Genomic DNA, 18,891 nt, shown 5'->3' on the forward strand with positions numbered 1-18,891 from the left:
CAGATCTACAAGGTCACAGTGCGCCGCAGATGTGACTTGTTGTGACTTGTAGATCTGCTATTTCACACGGTCTGAGCACAAATAATTAGGCATTACCTTTCACATCAAGCCACACTGATCTACCAGTACTTATACTCAAGCGCGTGCGCCTGCATGCACGGCACACACAGGACAAACCAGTTCAAACACGTGAATCCATTTGCTCTGGGTGAGAGAGCAGGCAATGAGGAGGGGAGGAGAGCAAGAACAGGATGTAATGTTGTGATAGTGAAAGAAATGATTTATATAATAATGATAATTATATAATATACATACAGTATGTATATGTAAAAAAAAAGGTACCCTCACAGAGGACATATTTCCCTGTGGTCTCATGCTCACCCAATATTAGAACCCTTGATTGAGAGAAAGAGAGAGAGCGAGAGAGAGAAAGTGTGTGTGAGTGGTGCGTGCATGTGTGTGCGTGCTCACCACAGGGGGGTTTCCTTGTCTGATTTGCTTATCTTTAAGTAACATGCTCACAACGAGAGGCGGGGCCTCCTCCTCTGCCCCAAACCCAGCCTCTGAGAACTAAAACTGTTTCGGAAAAAGAGAGGCTGGGTGCAGGGTGGTGGTGGTGGTGGTGAATGCAGGACAGAAGGAAAGGTTAACCACAGCATGACCAACCAGGAGCTAGGGAGAGAGCCAGTGTCTGATGAATTCTGACAGCTGAGTTTCCTCTCTCAGCGGGGCTTTCATGACCACAAACTGACACTTGCATACATACCACACACACACGCACGCACGCACGCACGCACGCACGCACGCACGCACGCACGCACGCACGCACGCACACACACACACACACACACACACACACACACACACACACACACACACACGCTTCCACCCCCTACAGTCCAACTGAAGTCATGTACCAAATGTATTGACTGTCAGACTACTGCAGAGAAGCTGTTGAGTGTTGATGCCCGACGGATGGATGGATGGATAGATGAATGGATGGATGCAGGGACATACAGATGGATGCTTCAGGTTCTCTGGACCTGACTTTGGTGCATTAACAAATCTCAGCTAAAAGATGGTCACAACAACATGACTCTCTCTCTCTCTCTCTCTCTCTCTCTCTCTCTCGCTGTGTGTGTGTGTGTGTGTGTGTGTGTGTGTGTGTGTGTGTGTGTGTGTGTGTGTGTGTGTGTGTGTGTGTGTGTGTGTGTGTGTGTGTGTGTGTGTGTGTGTGTGTGTGTGTGTGTGTGTGTGTGTGTGTGTGTGTGTGTGTGTGTGTGTGCGTGTGTGTGTGAGAGAGTGAGAGAGAGACCTCCTCACAGTGTGTGGTCACATACAAGGCAGGAGAGTGTGAGCAACAGGTGTAGAGGAGACATTTAGCACGCATAATGAACCTTGTCTGCCATTGACTTGGCTGTCATTTGTCAGCAGATGGGGACAGCTGTATAGATAATACAGCGTTTACTTCAGAAACAATAGATGTGTCTTGTGTCATTTATGTGTGCCTATTGTATCTTATGTCAGTACAACCACAATTTATAATTTAAGCATTTAGCAGATGCTTTCATCTAGAGTAACTTACAAAGTGCAAGATCAAGGTATGTTTCATGAAACCTCATTGTCACATAATTTAGATAGATAGACCACCAAGGATGAAACAAGGATACAGGTAAAGGTAGAACAAGTACAGAATAAGTAGTAACACTATAGTAAAAAAAGAATGGGATAACAATAAAATAGAAAAGACACTAATAAGGATGACTTAACATCCCATCGGCCCTCTGCGCCTATGGGCTTTTCAGCTGGAAATATCATTTGGTGAAGAATATTTTTTAAGGAGGTGATTGATTGGAAATTGCAGGTAGTCCGTCTGTTGAAAGGGGATAAGGCCATCTCAGCTACAGCAACAACACGACAGAATCAAACTATTCTAGTCTGTCGTTACTGATAAGAGGACTTCAAACACATACGCATGTCAGGAAATCACGAGACATCTACAATTTGTAAAGGATCGCTGGATCAAAAGGGGAAGTGCTTCAATTTACTTAACAACTATGTAAATTAATTTATGACTCCTTGTTTCTACTTTGAACTTTTGGGCCATTTCAGATGAGTGTGTAAAAGAACAAAATAACATGTCACTTACAGTGTGAAGCTGTCTCTTTCAATTTAGGTGTAAAAGAGGGAAAATAATGAGATGATAATATGCGGGTGAAACAAAGGTGGTGGGAAAGGAATAATTTCTGGGGAGGACAGAGCTATGTTTTGACAAAATGACTCCTCTTTTGGATCAAGGTTCATCGCTCCAAGCGAGAAAGAGGTTTACACTTGTGTTGCAGTATGACGGCCAGCAAGGACCATGTTTTGGGACAGAGATTAGAGATTATGCTGCCATGAATATGGATATTATAATCCACATAGGGATATTTGTGGACAGAAGTTCATGTGAAAGTCACTTCCTAATCTCCCACATTATCTCACTCTGACAGGCCAGCACCCATTCACTCCGTCACTGCACCTTATTTCCACATCATTCTCTTTTGGTGGTTTCCTCGACCCACTCCTATTTTAGTATGTTTGTGCACTGCAAAGATAAAAACTCTGTTAAGAAATCTCTCTCTCTTTCTCTCTCTCTGTCATGCTCTCTCTCTCTCTCTCTCTCTCTCTCTCTCTCTCTCTCTCTCTCTCTCTCTCTCTCTCTCTCTCTCTCTCTGTCTGTTAAAGTGGCTGTGCGTGTGTGCATGCCTGTGTGACTGCCTGTGCGTGTGCGTGTGCGTGTGCGTGTGCACGTGTGTGTGTGTGTGTGTGTGCGCGTGTGTGCGTGGCTGTGTGGCTGTGTGTTCCCAGTCCTGGAGGGGAGTGATGGTCTCGCAGCAGAGCAAGGAGGATAGTCCACATGGATTCACTAGCAGCTCTTTATAAGGACAGGGGGGAAAACTTGCTTGCCTCTATATATAGACAGACTTTATTGGGCCTCTTGTCTCCATCCCCTCACCCCACCCCCACCCTCCACCCCTGTGCCGCTGCTAGGACTCTCACCAAAGCCATGTGGGAGGCCGACTCTCCTCCAGAGCACATCCAAGATGAGAGTAATGACTGATAATGATCAGTGTGATAATAACAGAGCACAGTGAAAGAAAGAAAGAAAGATGGAAGGGGGAGAGAGAGAGAGAGAGAGAGAGAGAGAGAGAGAGAGAGAGAGACAGCATGACAGAGGTGAAGAACAAGTTTGTTTTGATTGTGTCTTCGCAACTAGCCAAATTACACTGTGTCCCCGCCAGCAGCCCACCCTGTCTTACTTTGTCTGTCCAACCGCTTCCAGAGAGGACTGACGCCCCCCTGGGGTCCATCCTGTGGTCACTGGACTGTCTTTGTCTTTTTCCTTCCTCTTTAGCGGTCTTCCCAGCTCCAGCCCACCCTCTATCTATATTGTGTGTGCGTCATGAGGAGGCCATAATTGTTGAAATTACGAGTGGTGCGTGTGTGTGTGTGTGTGTGTGTGTGTGTGTGTGTGTGTGTGTGTGTGTGTGTGTGTGTGTGTGTGTGTGTGTGTGTGTGTGTGTGTGTGTGTGTGTGTGTGTGTGTGTGTGTGTGTGTGTGTGTGTGTAAGCGCAAGCACACACTCCCATGCATGCATGTACATCTCCATACATAGTCTGGCTTGGTGTTTACCAAGGCTCTTCAGCCTACAGGCACCCTCTACATAACCCTGATATCTTGTCTTATCTACACAGCAACCCATATTTCTCAAGAGGTCTGACCTGTCGGCCATATTTACCATCTGTAAGCGCTCTGCTCTGGCGTGCTCAGACCTATCATTCTCTGTTATCTCTATCACCTGGTGATTCTAACAAACTCTGTGCAGTGGCGGCAACTGTAGTCAACCAGCCCTGGCATCATGCCCGCTATGACAAGGCTCACTATTGGTCCAGGACAATCCTGATGTAGATTAACTTCAGATAAGGACTACTGGTCATGGGGTTGGCATAAGTCTTCAGGAAACACAATGGAGTCATATAAACATGAAGATAAACGGCTGACAGTTAAAGCTTCTGAGTGTTATCACCACATCATGACAATTTTTGTTGTGGGTCTTTTCCTGTCACTGGAGCAACCGCTTTTGTCACCAGGATGTGTCCAGGACCACCGAGGGGCCCAGTTGGGAGATATAAAAGATACAAAAGGAAGATTCTTTGTTTAAACACTTTCCAATTGTCAAATTTAACCACTTAAACCCTATATACTTTGTTGACCGGGGTCCCCCGGGGGTCTTGGTCCCCTCCTTTGTTCCCTCAACAAATTTCTTCACCGAAAACAAACTATTTTTGCCTATGACATACCCAGAATAGGGATACTAGAGTTCATGTGGTTAAAGTGCTGTTGTCCCAATTCAGTTTTGTCTAAATGTCAGTTGTAGGGCCTTAGATGTAAGATATTTATTGTTGTATATTGACAACAATAAATACCCTAGAGTCAAGCCTCAGAGAGTGTAATGCCTGTTGAAATGCTATCGCTGTCAGTGTATTGCACATCTGTGACAGCCTGTGCTAATTTTGTACAATGGCCTTGAGGAACGACATGGAGCAGCCATGATTCAAAAATCACTTTTAAACATCTGTACCTTTTCACACAGTACAGTAAAAACCAGCCTGGTAGGCTGAACAAAGTCTGATTTGCATCTGCTGTCAAATTCAAGAATTATACAAGACAAGCACTCAACTGCCATGCAAATGAAATGCAAATGATATTCAAATGATGTGTGATAAAGAAAGGGTTAGTAAGACAAAAGAACCATGAGAGCTTTTCTGTGTATGTCAAGGCATTTGATGACATTCACACTCACTGCACTGTAAAATCCACACCGTTTACAGGGTCAATTTTACTCTGAGTTAAATGAACACTGCAGATTATACTGTCTTATAGTATTTTTATTGGTGTCCAACGGTTTTGACAAGTCTTTAAGTACAAGTGCAATGTTACCACAGCTGTATTGTACTGGAAGTGCATGTGACAGTAAAAGGAAAAACCTTGAACTTCTTGAACCTTGAACTTGATATTTGATATGAGCAAAACTGGATTGGCACTAAAGCTGCCGTGTCATAGCGTTACATCATATCATAAGACCGTCAGAAGCATGAACTGAGAAAGAGTTGTTCTGTCAACGATGCTTTACCCAGTGTGTGTATACATTCTCTTGTGATTTTGACTCCACACTCTAAAGTGTTGGTCAGTCTTTTACCACAGCAGCAACAGCAGACCACTGGGGAATGACAAACTACATTACATCACAATAGCAGAAGCAGTGTTGAAGACAATGGTTGTCTGTGAAGGAAAGGAGCCAAGGCGGGGCCTAGCAGGACAGAGGCTTCTCTCACTGGGCCGGCCGGCCGGCCACAGCAGCTGTCTCAACCTCTCTCTTTCCCCCTTCTCTCTCTCTCTCTCTCTCTCTCTCTCTCTCTCTCTCACTTTCTGTTTCTCCCCCCTCTGGCTCTGGAACGCAGGGACAGAGGTGGAGTAGGAGGAGAACCCAGAGAGAGAGAGAGAGAGAGAGAGAGAGAGAGAGAGAGAGAGAGAGAGAGAGAGAGAGAGAGAGAGAGAGAGAGAGAAATGGTTCATACAGTCAGCCAAACAAAGGTACAATGGACAGATGCACCCCCACTTGGAAAAGATATGGGGCGAGATAGTAGCATAGACAAATGTCGATAGGCTATACACAAGCGCATGCATGGCGTGTGCACACAAACACAGTCCACCCAGATGAAACAGCTATGCACTACTACGCGTTCGTCCACAGTTCCAACCCCTGAGGAGACATTCTCAGTGCTGGCAACACACCTGCCACTGTGTGCCTCCTGCCATAATGTTGTGTCAGTTAAGGGCTAGTAATGTCCACCAGTATAAAATAACATCTACTGCAGTGGTCTTCAAACGTTTTTCAGGCCAAGGATCCATTAGCTGAGAGAGAGATGAAGCAGGGACCCCCACTACATATTGGATTCATGTTAAATGTGTGTTTTCAACCCTCAATACTTTGTAAACTTGACCTTAGGCTCGGTAGTTGGTCTGCTCTTTTTTCCCTGTACACCAATACAAACCTCTTTGCCGAAAGCTTTGCCGAAGCTCGGAACGCGCCAGCGACGCTTTGTGAGCTTGTAGATCTGCTATTTTCGGCTAATGTTCCCCCCAGAATAGGGATGCAAGGGTTCAAGTGGTTAATGTAAAAAATACAAAAAATAAAGTCCCTATCACACAAAGATTTGGACGGTCCCCCCTGCAGTGTCTCTGAGGACCCCCTAGGGGTCCCGGACCCCCTGCTGAAGACCCCCAATCTACTGTATTTACCCAACGCGCTGAGGGAGCCCTCTTCCTCAAACACCCATAAAGGTTTACAGGCCATGATGACAGGGAGGAGTGAATAAGCTCACCTCTGAGCTGAATTTCACATTAGAGAAGAGATAGCCTACGTGTGACTGCTGAGGTCAAAGTAATTGCCTCACGGACATGACAGCTCAGAGGAGCAAACCACCTGGGTTTTAGGGTAGTCAAAGGACTCTGTCTAGCCTTTAAAAAGAACTCACTGTGGGGCTGTGCAAACAGCGGATGAGCATCATTGAGTGTGTACATGAGCTCTGAATCAACACAAAGCCCACCTGCCCTTCAGTTTACATGAGAACAAATACAACAAAAGTGATACGCCCAACCTTGAGGGGCTGCTGCCACAGTCACCTGTTCAGACTCACATTCACCTTTGGGCATTCAATGGGTCCACCTGTTATTAAAGCTTTCATAATGATGGCTGCTGGTGGTATTACGAATTTGCCTACAGGAGACAGATCTTCACAGAGGATGATTTACATGTGGTGGTGGTGGTTAAGCCATGGGTTTTCAGCTAGAACATTTTACTTGTATAAATCCACATATAAGGCCACACAGAAAATAAATTAGAATTATTTCAATACATCATGTCTATTTCGGTGTGTTATCTTCACTCATCAGGCTCAGAGCAGACTAGGAAGGAACAGTGTGCTTCGCCAGCTATGTAACTTGATTATAGCCTAACCACCTCTTTTCTATGGATACTTTTCTGTCCTTGCATGGTGATATCCCTGGATGGGTGGCAGTGTTGCCATGTCCGCTTATTATAAGCGACCTTGTTTGGGCTTCTTTTCTTGTAGAGTTGCATGTAAATATTGGTAGTTGCTTATTTGGACTTGTTTCTTAAATGTTGTTTAAACCAGTGGTTCCAAACATTTTCATGGCAAGCACCCCCATGTTAATATGTATTTGTCCACAAACCCCTCCATCTGGAAATATTTTGTGCCAGGGATTTGTGTTGTAAAAATGTTCCAAAATTACCTATTTCTAGGTTTTAAAAAAATAATATATATAGCAGATCTACAAGCTCACAACGCGCTGTGAGCTTGTAGATCTACTATTTTCATATAACCGTAGACTATAGTCCTTCTTTTGGGCTTGTTTCCATGGATTTGGCTTCTTATTTATCTCGCAGAATCTGGCAACACTGATGGGTGGCTGCACTGGCTTCAGGCCCCAGAGTGGATTGTCAGTTAGGTCCATATGACTGACATTCCACAGTGACAGTAATGCTTAATTTATACTCCGTTGGATGACGGTGTCGCGCACAAAAATGGCCAATCTACAAGATCACAAGGCGTTGCGTCCGAGGCTGTTGTGAGCTTGAAGAGGGGTTATTTTCAGTACGCGACACCATCGTACGACGAAGCATAAAACCAGGCTTTTTACACTCTGCTTCCACAGTCAGATAGCTGTGTGTAACCACGAGGGAGGGGATTCCCTCGTGTTATCTTTTAATAACAATCGGTTAACATTGATTGATTGATTGATTGATTGAATACTTTATTAGACAGACATGTAAACAGCACGAGGTAGAGTCATACATTTGAGCTAAAAGGATAACACAACAAGGTCCTGGGGACTTGTTTCCATTGTGGTCCTATGTATTCAATTAATCAACATAGCATAAAAATAACACCAAAAAGATGGATTTCCAGCCAGGCCTGTTTTGATTGAAAGAAGCCAGTGATTCACATTTTTTTAAGGGATGGTGTCAGGGCATTCCACACTTTGGTGGCAGTGCATGGCATCGTTTATAAAATAACGTCACATGACTCCATTATACCAACCATGTCCAACGGTAACACTGAAATGGTGGAAAGGAAACACAGGCGGTTGTAAAACAAGTGCAATTGGTTTAATCTGGATTTGGCGCCAGTTGGGCAATTTGGGCTATGTTTAAATAGGTATTGCCTGCCATCTAGTGGTCAATATATAAATGTTCTCACATCAAACATTTTCTTTCCTCCTCCAGACTCCACACGATGGAAAAGGAAATCATCAGTGGTGTAAAGCAGTGGTTTTCATCCTTTTTTGCGTCAAGGACCCCCAAATTGACACATATTAGCCCACGGACCCCCATTTGAAAAGATATGCCAGGGACTCAACTATTTTGATTTCTTGGGGGTCTTAATCTACACTGTATCATCAATCATCATCATCATCATCATCATCAGTGTTCATTTAACTCTGAGAGTGTACAAATGGATTTGTACACTCTCAGTTACAGACACATAAGGGTCAATTTGTTTTCTAATTATTGATTTGGCTGGGGACCCCCTGGAACCCCCTCAAGGACCACTAGTGGTCCCCGGACCACTGGTGTAAAGTAACAAAGTACATTACTCAAGTAGGCCTACTGTAATATCAAAAAGTACAGTTTTGAGCTAGCCATGGTTCACATGTATGACAGTCATGTTTCAGGGCTAAGTTTTGAGGTATTTTTTATTTATTTTTACTTTACTGGAGTATTTATTTGAAACATTTATTTGAAAACTTACTTACTCGCTACTTTGTAGATTTTGATTAGGTATTACAAATACATAAACTACTTCCTATTTAAACTGTGGCTATTTGAAAATTGCCAATCTACAAGCACACCTTTGCGATGCAACGCGTTGTGAGCTTTTGCCATGAGATCTGCTATTTTCAAAAATATTTTTATACATATGATAACGTGTGAAACGGGACATACTGCATAATAATGAGTATACTTTTACATATATTTTGATGCTTTTTACTTTTATACTATACTAATTACAGGACTTTTACTTGCAACAGGGTGTTTCTACATTGCAGTATTGATACCTTTACTTAAGTGCAACATTTGAGTCTTTCTTCCTGCACTATTGTTGTCATGGAAACGGTAAACAGGTGAGTGAGGTGACAGCCTAATGGCTGATACCGTGGGCGCGCCGTCTGGTCTGATGCAACGTGCACCCTGCAGCACCCACTGACCTGACGTTGTCACCGTGCATTTCTAGGTGAGTTCAGGTGTAAGCAATATGTTTTTGTTTTTGTTTAGTTTGGTTTAATGTTTAAGTCGATAGCTTTAAGGTGTGCTGTGTGTGTGAGAAGCTAGGCTAGTGTCAATCAGGCAGACTGAGACATTTTCTATTTTCTTTGTTACCTCGTGAGAAAGGTTGCGATTTATCGCACGTCACGTTTCCCCCCCGCAAGACTTACAATCAGATGATTAAAATTATAAATAGCAGGCAGTGCTGGATAGTAACTAAGTACATTTACTCAAGTAGCCTACTGAGGCCTACTTAAGTACAATTTTGAGGTATTTTGTGTTTTACTTTACTGGAGTATTTACAATATTCAATACCGTACGTCTTCTACTTCTCCACTACATCTCAGAGGCAAATATTTTACTTTATAGTCCACTACAATTATTTGAAAACTCTAGTTACTAGTAATTACTTTGCAGAATTGTATTATTAGAAAAGATACATGAAACACTTTCAGCCCTATATATTAAGGCTATTTTAAACTCACAAAGCCTTGTTTGCAACACATTGGGTGATATTTGCTATTTTCAAAAGATTTTCATTCATTTTGAGAACTTGAAATGGGACATTTTGCATAATGAGTACATTTAATTTTATATTTTGATGCCAATAATATTATACTTTTTGAATTCTGGACTTTTACCTGTAACAGAGTATTTCTATATTGCAGTATTGCTACTTTTACTTAAGAAAAAAAATGTAATACTTTTCCCACCACTGTAAATAGGCATATAAAAAATGTAAAACATTACTAAACATAAAGTAAGGAGCTGCTTTGAGTTGGCTACTTCACTGGGAGGTGATAGCGTATGGGGATGTGTGCTCACTGCGTAGCTCTTTCATTCTCAAGGGCATCTAAACGGTGTAGTTGGCTGTTTAAGTAACACTGTCCTGTCCAGGCCAGGGTGTAGTAACGTCACAGGTTTAAGCTGTCTCCTGCACCGCAATTTGACCCACTTTGATCCCATTTAATTTATTTATTATATCTGGTTACTGATTCATAAATATTTGAAAAAGTATTACACTGAAAGATCACAACTGAAACCTGAATTTCAGCAACTTGAACTTCTTGAAGTGATGTGTCCATAGGCTATCCATTTTTTCGGAGGGACACTTATCATCAGAAGAAATATGTGACCCTCAGAGTTATTCAGTTTTTGTGTTCATAAATTGGTCCTATACATCGAGAACACTGAATTAATCATGAGGTCGCACTTTCAAATTCCAGATGGTCAAATGTTTGATGCAAAGGCCATGCATTAAAGTTTCATAACCATGCTGTTTTAGGCCATGAGCTGAAGAGTTCAAGGCTAAAGCTTCAGTTACACTCTCCGTAGTTTTGTGAACACTGTGTGGTAGCTATATTTATCGTATACAATTATCCTGTTTTAGGAGAAGATTACATTTAAGTAAGCGTATGCTTTTAACATCTTTCCCCATAAGGAAATCGCTTATAAAGAAAAGATAGGCACTGTAGTTGTAGGCAGTGGCTGATGTAAGCATACCTAGCCTGAGTCAAACTAATTGTGTTTCTAAATTGTGCACCTGTTGTGCATCGATCTAAAATGGTGACTTTGGTGCATTTGTCTGTGCTGCCTGTGGTGTGGGTGGTGACTGATTTAAACAGTGCATCGGTTAGATGATCTAATCGATAGATCTAATTTAGATCTATCTACAATAAGTGCAAAATTCGATTCAAAAGTAGTTTGACTCAGGCCACTGCTTAAATCAGCCAACCCCCCACACCACAGTCTCCATTAGAAAGCATCACTGAATTGGAGAGGTATTGGTCATGAACGCAGCATCCAATTGCTGTGAACATTTGCACACACTTTTCTACTAGGGCAGGCCCAGGAAGAACTGTCACCCTAAATCTTTCAAATCTGCCTCATGGTGGTGCTATAACAGGTCGCACTCGCAACACAACCCTGGGTTGGCAACCCGGCCTGGCGGGGATCTGCAAGCACTTTTCTCATTTTGGTTGTGGTGACGTGATGATGAATTGTTGTACTCATCTGATCTTTTCTATGTTTCTAGAATTTGCCTCTGCTGGAGAGATGGGAACCCCCTCTAAGGATGAGCACAATGTAGTTATGGGTCAGCGACACAACCAAGCCCCCCAGAGTGTCAACAGAGAGAAAAGCTTACTATCAAGTAGATAGTAGATAATAGCTCTCACTTCTCTATCTTACTGTTGTATAGCACCTAATAGTTATCACATCTCTCTATATTAGGCTGTAGTTCTGTAGTAGCTAATAGCTACTCTACAGTATATTTCTGTAGTACTAATAGCTATAGTTTCTGTATAGTTCTATAGTAGCTATAGCTAATAGCTGTTTCTTGATATTACTTATAGTTCCATGATAGCTAATAGCTATAGTTTCTCTATATCAGTGGTTCTCAAAGTGCTGTCCGGGGACCCTCAGGGGTCCTTGAGGGGGTTCCAGGGGGTCCCCAGCTAATTTTTAATATAGCCTCAAAATCAGTTTCACTACTTTAATCCTATATACAGCCGATGTACAAGCTCCCGATGTGTCGCGACGCGTTGTGACATTCAAATATTTTAACAACACAAATCTTTTATGGGGGTCCCTGGCACAAATATTTTCAGATTTTCAGATGGGGGCCTGAGGCAAAATACATATACATTTGGGGGTCCTTGACATGAAAAGGTTTGAGAAACACAGCTCCATATTAGCCTAATATACTTCTATAGTAGCTAATGGTATATCATTTCTCTATAGTAGTTCTATGGTAGTAATTTCCCATTCTACAAATCTACAATTTAGATTGATCACTCACATTTCTGTCTATTTCTATTTGCTATCGATAGTAGTATAATTTCATTGAATCACCTAATTTAAATTTTTGTATTTGTGTGACTGTGACAGCGGCAGCTACACCTCCTGAGAGCAAAGCATGTCACAGCCTTTTCGGCCGTCCAGTTCTTAACCCAGAGAGGCTGAGAACAGCCAAGGCCCTGGTCGACAAAGCAGTGAAGGTAAATGATCTGCATGTAGCAGCTTTTTTCAAAGTGCACCGATGGTGGTGGCTGCCATGCAGGGCACCAACCTGGTCATGTGGAGCAGTTAGGGTTCAGGGCATGTGAATGTCAATGTACCCATATTTCTAAATTCTGAAACCAATAATGCTATAGTCATATACTCTGGATTAATGCCTTTACATATCAAAGTATTTAAAACGTCATCTTTTAAACCCCCATCGTTCCCTCTATTGCTTTCTCTCAGTGGTGTGTTCTATATATTTTTTGGAGTGTATACTATGATTATTCCCTGCCTCCCACACGCACGGCACGCGCACATGCGTGCAGGTCGTTGAGTTAATGTGTGAATTCCTTCGCCAGCAGCCATTAAGTATCACCTCAAGAACAATAGCCACACACATGATAAGCCTTCACCTCAGAGTCAGACTAGTCAGACCACATTCTTGCTGATTGAATTGCTGCCCCCCCACCCCAGCCCAACCCCTCCTGCGTGCAGCGTATCAGATGCGTATCAACGTATCAGATACGACGTCTAGAACGTTTTTTTGGATGTATACGATGGCACCGAAACAATTCTGCAGGCCACACTGCGTATACAGCGTACCACGGTAGCTAACACACCACTGCTTTATCTCCCTCTCTCCCAAGATGCATATGATATTCTCCATCCAGGGCCCCTACCCTGTTGTCAGGGCAGCATTGCGGGCCAGAGGCTGGGTTGAGCGTCGCATGCTACGCACCAGCCAGCATACATACCGTCGCCATGGAAATGAGTATAGTGAAGGAAGCACCACTAACGCCAGTGATGATGATGACTGTGAGCTGGTTGAGTTAACACTTAGATTTTCCATTATAATCAATGTGGATATTTTACCCATCTGTCTAACCTTTCCGTTCCTTATCTGTGCTCACTCTCCATAGACAATTTGGAAGATGTAGAGAAAGAGGATGATTCCGGTGGAATGTATGACATAATGGTAACATTTCTGAACATCCAGGCTTGTGTTCTTTGCTGTTCTTTTGGTGGATCTAATTTAGTCCATCAGGATAATTAGCTTTTCTGCCCCACTTGTCTTTCCCCAGTCTCGCATGGTGCGAAATGAAACAGTGCATTTCTATTGGACAAATCGCAGAGATGCCATCGACAACCGCATGTTACACAAGGAGCAAATTACAAACCACTTTGCAAAAGCAGGCAGCTTCACCACTAAGGTATCATTACAAGTAGGACATCATCATTACTGTGCCTGCAGGCAGGGGGTTGTAATTGCTCCTGTGTGTGTATCTGTGTCTCTCTTTTTGAACAAAATACCACCCATTGAGGAATACAGGGAACTTCTGACAGAATCCGACACAGACGGGATTAAAACACATAGCTATAAAAAAATACGGACTAATACAGTGTACATACACAGGTTCTGAATGCCGAGTTAACATCAGTGGCTACAGGTTCGGTACTTAATATGATGTCTTTGTACATGTACGGAGAAGTACGGCCTTTACGCGTGGATACCCAGTGACTATTAGGGGGGTAGAGACCAAGACTATCATAGATACGAAAGTAAAAGTCAGACTCGATAAAATACATATTTTAATGAATGAGTGGTAGGCTGCCCTGTAAAGATTATTCCTTTTGGGTCAAAAGATCAAGGTAATTTATGGAGTGGGGTTAGGGGGATGGTTGTGGGTGCAGCGAAGATACTTGTTTAGAAGAATGGCTAAATGTATTTTTTTATTGTAATATCTGACAAAAAAAAGAAAAGAAATATAGAGCTGGCCAATGTCACAATCAAGGTTATAGTTTATAGTAAATAAACACTCATATCTAAGGAACAGAGAGTTGTAGAACAAGAGATCATGATGTGGATAGCCTTCGTACCACTCAGGAGCATTTATATGAAGTTTGATTTCCATTTCTTCCTTGATCCGTTGCCCTCTCTTTTCTTCCCAGGTGGGGTTATGTGTGAACCTAAGGAACCTGTGCTGGTTTGACTCAGCTGACCCAGAAACCTTTTTCCCACGTTGCTACAGACTTGGAGCGGAGGATGATAAACATGCTTTCATTGGTGAGAACGTCATCATCTATTCTATCATACTTCCTCATGTATCAACCAATCACCCCACCCCGTTCGAGATTCCACTGGCAAGTCTCTTATAAGTCTGATAAGATTATGAAACATTAGAATATTTGCTGATGTTTTTTTTTAATGCTTTATTTCAGATAGGTGTGTGTTTCAGTTTAGAGAGACTAAGGGCAGAGATAGAGGAGGGACAAGCCTCGGGGTCAGGTTCAAACCCAGGTCCTTGTAGGAGCATAATAGTCTTATCATTTACTCTAATCTTGCACTTAAGTCACTCTGATTAAAAGCGCCTGCTAAATGCCTAAATTGTAACTGTATAATTGTTACTTTGTAGAGGATTACAGAAGGACAGCCTGCACCAGTCTTTTGCAGTGTGTGGTGGAGAGATCGCAAAGTCATCAGGGAAGTGGTGGCAAGGATCAGTCAAATCAGAGTAAGAATCAAGTCTCAAGTCTTAACTCACTGGGAGCAATTGTCTCAATATATCTCCATGGATTTGACATTTTGTTCCTCCACCTAAGATAAGAAGAAACAACGGCGAGACGGAGACACACCTTTGGTTCCCTCCAAAATGATTGACAGTGCACTGAAGGTTTGCCGGGACTTCCTAGACAGTCTGGAACACAATGACATAGACATGAGCCTGGAAGCATCACAAGTACTTACACAGGAGCAGTGGTCTGAGTTGATCAAAAACTACTACCTCGCCGTTCAGTAAGTAGTGTGTGTTTGTGTGTTTGTGTGTGTGTGTGTGTGTGTGTGTGTGTGTGTGTGTGTGTGTGTGTGTGTGTGTGTGTGTGTGTGTGTGTGTGTGTGTGTGTGTGTGTGTGTGTGTGTGTGTGTGTGTGTGTGTGTGTGTGTGTGTTCTCCTCAGTGTCATGCCATTTCTTTCTCTCTTTTTCCTTCCTTCCTTTCTTTCTTTCTTTCTCTGACACCATTCTAGTGATGGGGTGGAGATTGAAGACAGTGTTCACTTTTTGAACCGCTGCCAGGCAATGCTGTCCAGGCTGCGGGAGGTCAGCCCACAGCTGGACACCGATGGCATCCACAACGTCTGGATCATCAAACCTGGAGCCAAGTCCAGGGGCAGAGGTATGGAAGAACAGTATAAATAGATAAATAAAGCAACCATCCAAACTGAGCCTGACTGAGCTGAGTTTTCCTTGCTCTCTAGGCATTGTGTGCGCCAAACGTTTGGATGAGATCCTCCAGGTGGTGGAGGGTGACCCAACCCTGATCAAGGACAGCAAATGGGTGGTGCAGAAGTACCTAGAGCGCCCCCTGCTGGTCCATGATACCAAGTTCGATGTGCGCCAATGGTTCCTGGTCACAGACTGGAACCCTCTGACCATCTGGCTCTATAAGAAGTGCTACCTCCGCTTCTCCACGCAGCTTTACTCTCTAGATACACTAGACAGGTGAGACAGCAACAATAAGGTAACAACAGAAAAGGAGAGATGGAGAAAGAGAGAGAACAGTATTCAAAAGATCTTACATTTTAAACTTTTTCAAAATACAGGGTGACAGCGGCTCAGGAGGTAGAGTAATGGGAAGGTTACCTGGTAGAACCCAGCTCCTTCTGGCATCATGTTGAAGTGTCTTAGAGCCAGACTGAATCATTAACTGCTCCAGATGAGCAGGCTGCATGGCTGCCTCCGCTGTTAGTGTGTGTGAATGTGTGTCAGTGGATGAATGTGAGGCATATCATAAGGTGCTAGTGCTATACATAATAAATCCAATCCAAAATGCAGTTGTTATGGAAACATTATATTGAGTAGCCCAGTGGTCCAGTGGCCTATACATGTCAACAAAGGGATGGACATTCAAAACAGATGCTTGGTCAAAAGTACCTCAGTTAAATGCCATTTACAGTAAACCTATGCACAACAGGAACTACCCAAGCCTGTTGTGCAATGCTGTGTGAACAAATCCAATGAGCTGTAAGGAATGACCCCATGGATATACAGGACCAATTTACCCCAATATCCTCACCCTCATCTAGACAGCTATGACAGTGGCCCTGATTAGATGACATTCTAATACAGAAATGATATTAAACGAATAATATGCACATTTGGCAGTTTATGAATTCCTGCCAAAAGAAAAATTAAGTGATGAAAGTATCTTATTATATTGTATAATCCCTCATCCATTTCTCCAATCATACCTCTGCTTCTTGTCCTTCTCTCTTTGACTATCTGGTCTGTACCTCTTTTGTCTGCTCACCCTCATTCCACCAGCTCTGTCCACCTGTGTAATAACTCAATTCAGAAGCTCCTGCAGCCGTCCCAACTACGCCATCCAGATGTGCCCGCTGACAATATGTGGTCCTGTGACCAGTTCAGGACCTTTCTGTCCAGCCAGGGCAGAGCAGCTCAGTGGGGGGGCATAGTGGTCCCAGGAATGAAGATGGCTGTAATCCATGCTCTGCAGACTGCACAAGACCTGGTGGAGTCACGCAAAAACACCTTTGAGCTCTATGGCGCCGACTTCATTTTAGGTAGAATGGGATGGCGGATTCAGCTGTCTTAGCACATGAATGCTAAGTTTATAGGCAGAGTGAAGCCAGTTTCCAATTCCAAGAACCAATTCTCTCTCAAAACGTTAAATTGTTGTTATAATTGTTATAATATATTTTTCTTATAAATTAAATGTATTAAAGGATCTGTTTTTTTCCTTCTGATATTTTAGGTCATGACATGTGGCCGTGGCTGATAGAGATAAACGCCAGTCCCACCATGGCCCCCTCCACCACTGTGACAGCTCGTCTGTGTGCTGCTGTGCAGGAGGACACACTGAGGGTTGTTCTGGACCGCAGACAAGACAGGACAGCAAATACCGGCGAGTTTCAGCTCATATACAAGCAGGTAAGGAGGAGCTGGACTGTTTCTATGATCAGTAAAGGTTGTCACAGTGTTGTCTATCCCTCCTTCCCTGATGACAACCAGGCCATTGCGCCAGTGGCCTAGACTCATCATCCTCCATGGCTCACAAGCTATGGAATGACATTCCTCCATTTGTCAGGAGTCAAGACCACTCAGAGTAATAAAGGCACCCTGTAGGACTTTTAAAGTCGTCGGGGAGTCATCAGATTGTTATGCATAAATGCATAAATTGTAAAATCTTTTGTTCATTTTGTAACATTGTAGGCCTACTACAGTATCATTATTATTATATATCCTTGGTAATATAGAGGTTATGTGTTTCTTGCCATTAATTATTATTTCAATCAAATGTGCACTCTTTCATTCACCCACTCTATTTCTTTGTTATCCAGGCAGCAGTGGAAGTGCCACATTATGTCGGAATCAACCTAAATGTTGAGGGCTCCCAAATCAAATACCCACATCCTGCTCCTCCTCGAAAACCTTCCCACCCATCTGAGCATTGGCCTGTACTTCCTGCACTGAGACGCTGGGGCCCTTCCAAGGTCAAGGAGTCTTGGATAGAAAAAACAAGGTCTTTCGAGGTTTTAAAGCTTCAGCTGATGCCCATGGGCAGGATCAACTCCATCCACCTGCCCATCAGTGCCCAGACACGGTCACTGGATTGCTGGAGGAGGCCTCAAGTATTGAAACCTCGGTCAGGGAAAGTTTGCCATCTCGCCCCTGGAAGGCAACAAGGTCCCTTTTTACCTTTGGCGTTGATAGACCCGTTTCATGATCCAGACAAGGAATCACCTTCCGCCAGGATCTCCACAGCGAGAGTCTCACACCCTATGAACAGTTTCAGAAACCTCCCGCGGCATCAGAGCTTCCATCAGAGACAAATTAAGACCCACCTGCCACCTGGGTAGTGTAATTAACAAGCACTCTTGATGGAGAGGAGTCAAGATTTCTATTTGCTGTCAGCTGTTGGTCTACCTAGAAATAAAGGTGGTATTTCACATGTAACTTGTTTTCTGTTCTGTCAATAGCCATACTGGGCGAGTTGATCATTTCTGTTTAATCAATAATTGTAAGCTTGAGGATCGGCTATTTTTGCAGAAGAGATTTGGTGAAGAGGGAAAAAAGGAGTGGACCTAGTATAGCCCGCTGTCATGGGGGACCCCTATAGAGTTTAAAGGGGTATTTCACTGTAAAAACACTTCTGAGATCATTTAAACGTCTAGGCTTTTGTGTGCACAGAACATTTGCTTGATTTGATATTAAATATTTGATATTATTTTTTTATGAGACACCTATATAAGCCCATTGAACTTCAAACTAAATTTAACCATGTTAGACTTACTGAAAACACACGTCCCTAGTTCTGGTAACTGATATCATTATGTCTTTCTAATGCTGAGGGGGGCATGTTTTGTCAATTACTTTTCTCTATAAAAGAACACCACCTCATTTTAACTTTTAACATGAAATAGGCCTATAGGCTACAAAAACATCCATCCATCCATCCATCCACAGTGGTGTAAAGT

The 18,891-nt window shown here is 43.0% G+C and overlaps 1 protein-coding gene across 1 annotated transcript; it reads left to right on the forward strand.

Annotated features, from left to right (window-relative positions):
• Nucleotides 1-8,169: 8,169 nt before the first annotated feature.
• LOC311048560 (tubulin monoglycylase TTLL3-like) lies at nt 8,170-18,251 on the forward strand (the record flags this gene model as incomplete). The annotated part of the gene is made up of 15 exons (XM_084061823.1): nt 8,170-8,179; nt 11,430-11,546; nt 12,284-12,393; nt 13,045-13,213; nt 13,318-13,373; nt 13,480-13,608; nt 14,348-14,462; nt 14,812-14,910; nt 14,999-15,191; nt 15,421-15,569; nt 15,652-15,895; nt 16,718-16,977; nt 17,169-17,344; nt 17,755-18,017; nt 18,146-18,251. The coding sequence occupies 15 exons, from the start codon at nt 8,170-8,172 to the stop codon at nt 18,249-18,251; spliced, it is 2,196 nt and encodes a 731-aa protein (XP_083917949.1).
• Nucleotides 18,252-18,891: the final 640 nt, after the last annotated feature.

The sequence above is a fragment of the Gymnoscopelus microlampas genome (assembly GCF_963454915.1).
Source record: "Gymnoscopelus microlampas genome assembly, chromosome: 7".
Classification (NCBI taxonomy): Eukaryota; Metazoa; Chordata; class Actinopteri; order Myctophiformes; family Myctophidae; genus Gymnoscopelus; species Gymnoscopelus microlampas.